This window comes from Physella acuta, unplaced genomic scaffold (assembly GCF_028476545.2).
Source record: "Physella acuta isolate Inbredline_101_S28 unplaced genomic scaffold, ASM2847654v3 ptg000251l, whole genome shotgun sequence".
NCBI classification, from domain to species: Eukaryota; Metazoa; Mollusca; class Gastropoda; family Physidae; genus Physella; species Physella acuta.
In genome coordinates, this window is record NW_026731770.1 from 56,107 (window position 1) to 59,215 (window position 3,109).

Genomic DNA, 3,109 nt, shown 5'->3' on the forward strand with positions numbered 1-3,109 from the left:
TTCGATTTGCACCATCCCCCCCCCCCTCAGACTTTCGATTTTCACCCCCCCCCCCCATCAGACTTTCGATTTGCACCCGCCCCCCTCAAACTTTCGAAAAGGGCCCCTATTTGCCTTGGGCCCCTATGCCTTGCTTACGCTAGCTTTACGGTAGCTACGCCACTGGTTTTCATGTCAATTGATGTTAAGATTGTAGTTTATATTTATTTTTTAATTCAAGTATTAAGCGATGAGATTTATGCGTCATCTAATTTTTAATTAATGCCTTCTCGTTTACAGGGACGTACTAGACAAGTAGGACAATTAACACGAGGTTAAAAATATTTACCCAGACTTTACCTCTCCTGCAGCATATGACATATACACGTTAATACGGTACGTAACGACACATCATTTATTTCTAATTAGTTTAGATACACGCCACTTTGACATTTAACTATCAAATAGTTTTGTAGTACCTGTGTACTCTTCTTGCATTAAAAAATTAGGATTAAAATTCCGAAACAAAAAAAAAACAATATTTTACACAGAAACTCTAATATTAAAAAAAAATGTTTTATCTGCAAGTAAATGTGACACAGTCGCAGTCTACCTAGGCGGCATTCCTGGCTGGTCGAGTTGTACTGGAAACACTGGCACTGACTCAAGACGTCCAGACATTTGGCGGCACACTGTAGTAGACTCACGAGAGGATATACAAGTCCCAGTGGCTGGATGGTGAGGCTAGAGTTGAGTACTAAATCAAATCGGCTTTGGCGATCTTCGCAGTGCACTTTGTACAGCATATATATATATACATATATATATATATATATATATATATATATATATATATATATACATAGGAATACATGAGTCTATGAATTTAATTGGTTTGTCTATTTTAATTTTAGTGGATATTTTGCATTGTACATATGCATTCTTAAAAGACAAATACATTTTTAGCAAGGCACAATCTCACTCAGTTTCTTGTGTTATGATACGTTAAAGAGTTTTCAAGATAAATCAGTAAAAGTCATGATTTTATATAAAATATATACGTTTTGTTTTGTTTTGCTTTTTGTAGTGTAATTATTTATTTCCTATAATAACGTGTAAGTTTTTACCAAACTGTTTACAGAGAAGGTCAAGTTTTATTTTCAAATGTGCAAATAACATAATCAATTGTACTTACCTTGTACTAGAAAATAATCGATAGTTATAACAAAAATCATGAAAATTATCCATATTTCCATTTTTTTACTTATCTCAATAGATATCGTTAATTTTCGTATATTCAAATCTGACTTCTCGCAAATTAATTATCTTTTGAAAATATAGATTAGTATATAAGTCTTCTTTGTACTAGCGCTACTGGTGAAATTATGTGGTGTCTATATATATGCAGATGACACTTTAGAACCAGGGGTTCCAAAATTATAATTTGAGCTTAACTTATTGCATAACAGTTTGCTAAATAATACTGTTCTTTTAATGTAGATCAATTTTCTTATAAAATACGATACACAATTCTAATATTTGAATTTTTTCCATAAGTTGATTTTAGTGTCATTATCAGGTAGGGAGTCTAATGTCGCACATCGCAGACGCACTGTAATCGTCAATTAATTAAATATATCTCTAAGCCAACATTTAAAAACTAAATTCGATTTGTTAGGATCGATTTTCGTTCTAATGTTTGCTTAACGTTTTAGCAAAGTGGTTGTGCAGTAGAAATAAAAGTGAACGTCTCGGCAATGTGTTGGTAAATGTATTCAGGCAATTAGGACGTTGCGGCCATAAATGGTATACATCGGAATTGCGACGCCCCTGGGAGTCGTGTGTGGTTGGACGAGTTCACCCACGGCCACCTTAGACCTGGGGTCTGCTGGTTAGGCGTCCGGCACAGGGGATCAATAGCACTACTTGAATTAACGGTCAAATTACTATAGGGTGGTCATGTACCTTGGCGCTCCAAAATCACTCCTAATGACACTATGGCGCCTACATTGATTTAAAGAGCGCCCTACACTGGGTATACGGATGGCTAACGCATATGATGCCTAAATCGATTTAAATGCAGCTCCCTGAGCAGGGCGGCTTTGTAACAGGCTGCTTATTATTTCTGCATCTCTAAACTATTCAGACCATTGCCGTGACATTTTGGGAAGTTATTGAGTAACCTAAATGCACATATCTGACGTTTTTGGATGTTTATTAACGTATACTCAAGGTTTTCTCACGGCACACCTGGTGCGTCTGAGCTGTAGTGTGGACAACACACACTTGGGGCGTCTGGGCTGTAGTGTGGACAACACACACTTGGGGCGTCTGGGCTGTAGTGTGGACAACACACACTGGGGAGTCTGGGCTGTAGTGTGGACAACACACACTGGGGAGTCTGGGCTGTAGTGTGGACAACACACACTGGGGAGTCTGGGCTGTAGTGTGGACAACACACACTGGGGCGTCTGGGCTGTAGTGTGGACAACACACCCTGGGGCGTCTGGGCTGTAGTGTGGACAACACACCCTGGGGCGTCTGGGCTGTAGTGTGGACAACACACCCTGGGGCGTCTGGGCTGTAGTGTGGACAACACACCCTGGGGCGTCTGGGCTGTAGTGTGGACAACACACCTTGGGGCGTCTGGGCTGTATTGTGGACAACACACACTTGGGGCGTCTGGGCTGTAGTGTGGACAACACACCCTGGGGCGTCTGGGCTGTAGTGTGGACAACACACCTTGGGGCGTCTGGGCTGTATTGTGGACAACACACACTGGGGGCGTCTGGGCTGTAGTGTTGACAACACACCTTGGGGCGTCTGGGCTGTAGTGTTGACAACACACCTTGGGGCGTCTGGGCTGTAGTGTGGACAACACACCCTGGGGCGTCTGGGCTGTAGTGTGGACAACACACCTTGGGGCGTCTGGGCTGTATTGTGGACAACACACCCTGGGGCGTCTGGGCTGTAGTGTTGACAACACACCTTGGGGCGTCTGGGCTGTAGTGTGGACAACACACCCTGGGGCGTCTGGGCTGTATTGTGGACAACACACACTTGGGGCGTCTGGGCTGTAGTGTTGACAACACACCTTGGGGCGTCTGGGCTGTAGTGTGGACAAACTCAT

At 42.3% G+C, this 3,109-nt stretch overlaps 1 protein-coding gene across 1 annotated transcript; it reads right to left on the minus strand.

The window, feature by feature from the left end:
- Nucleotides 1-2,218: 2,218 nt before the first annotated feature.
- LOC131938596 (mucin-2-like) lies at nucleotides 2,219-3,109 on the minus strand. Its single transcript, XM_059296705.1, has one exon. It carries the CDS (start codon nucleotides 3,107-3,109, stop codon nucleotides 2,219-2,221), a length of 891 nt encoding a protein of 296 aa, XP_059152688.1.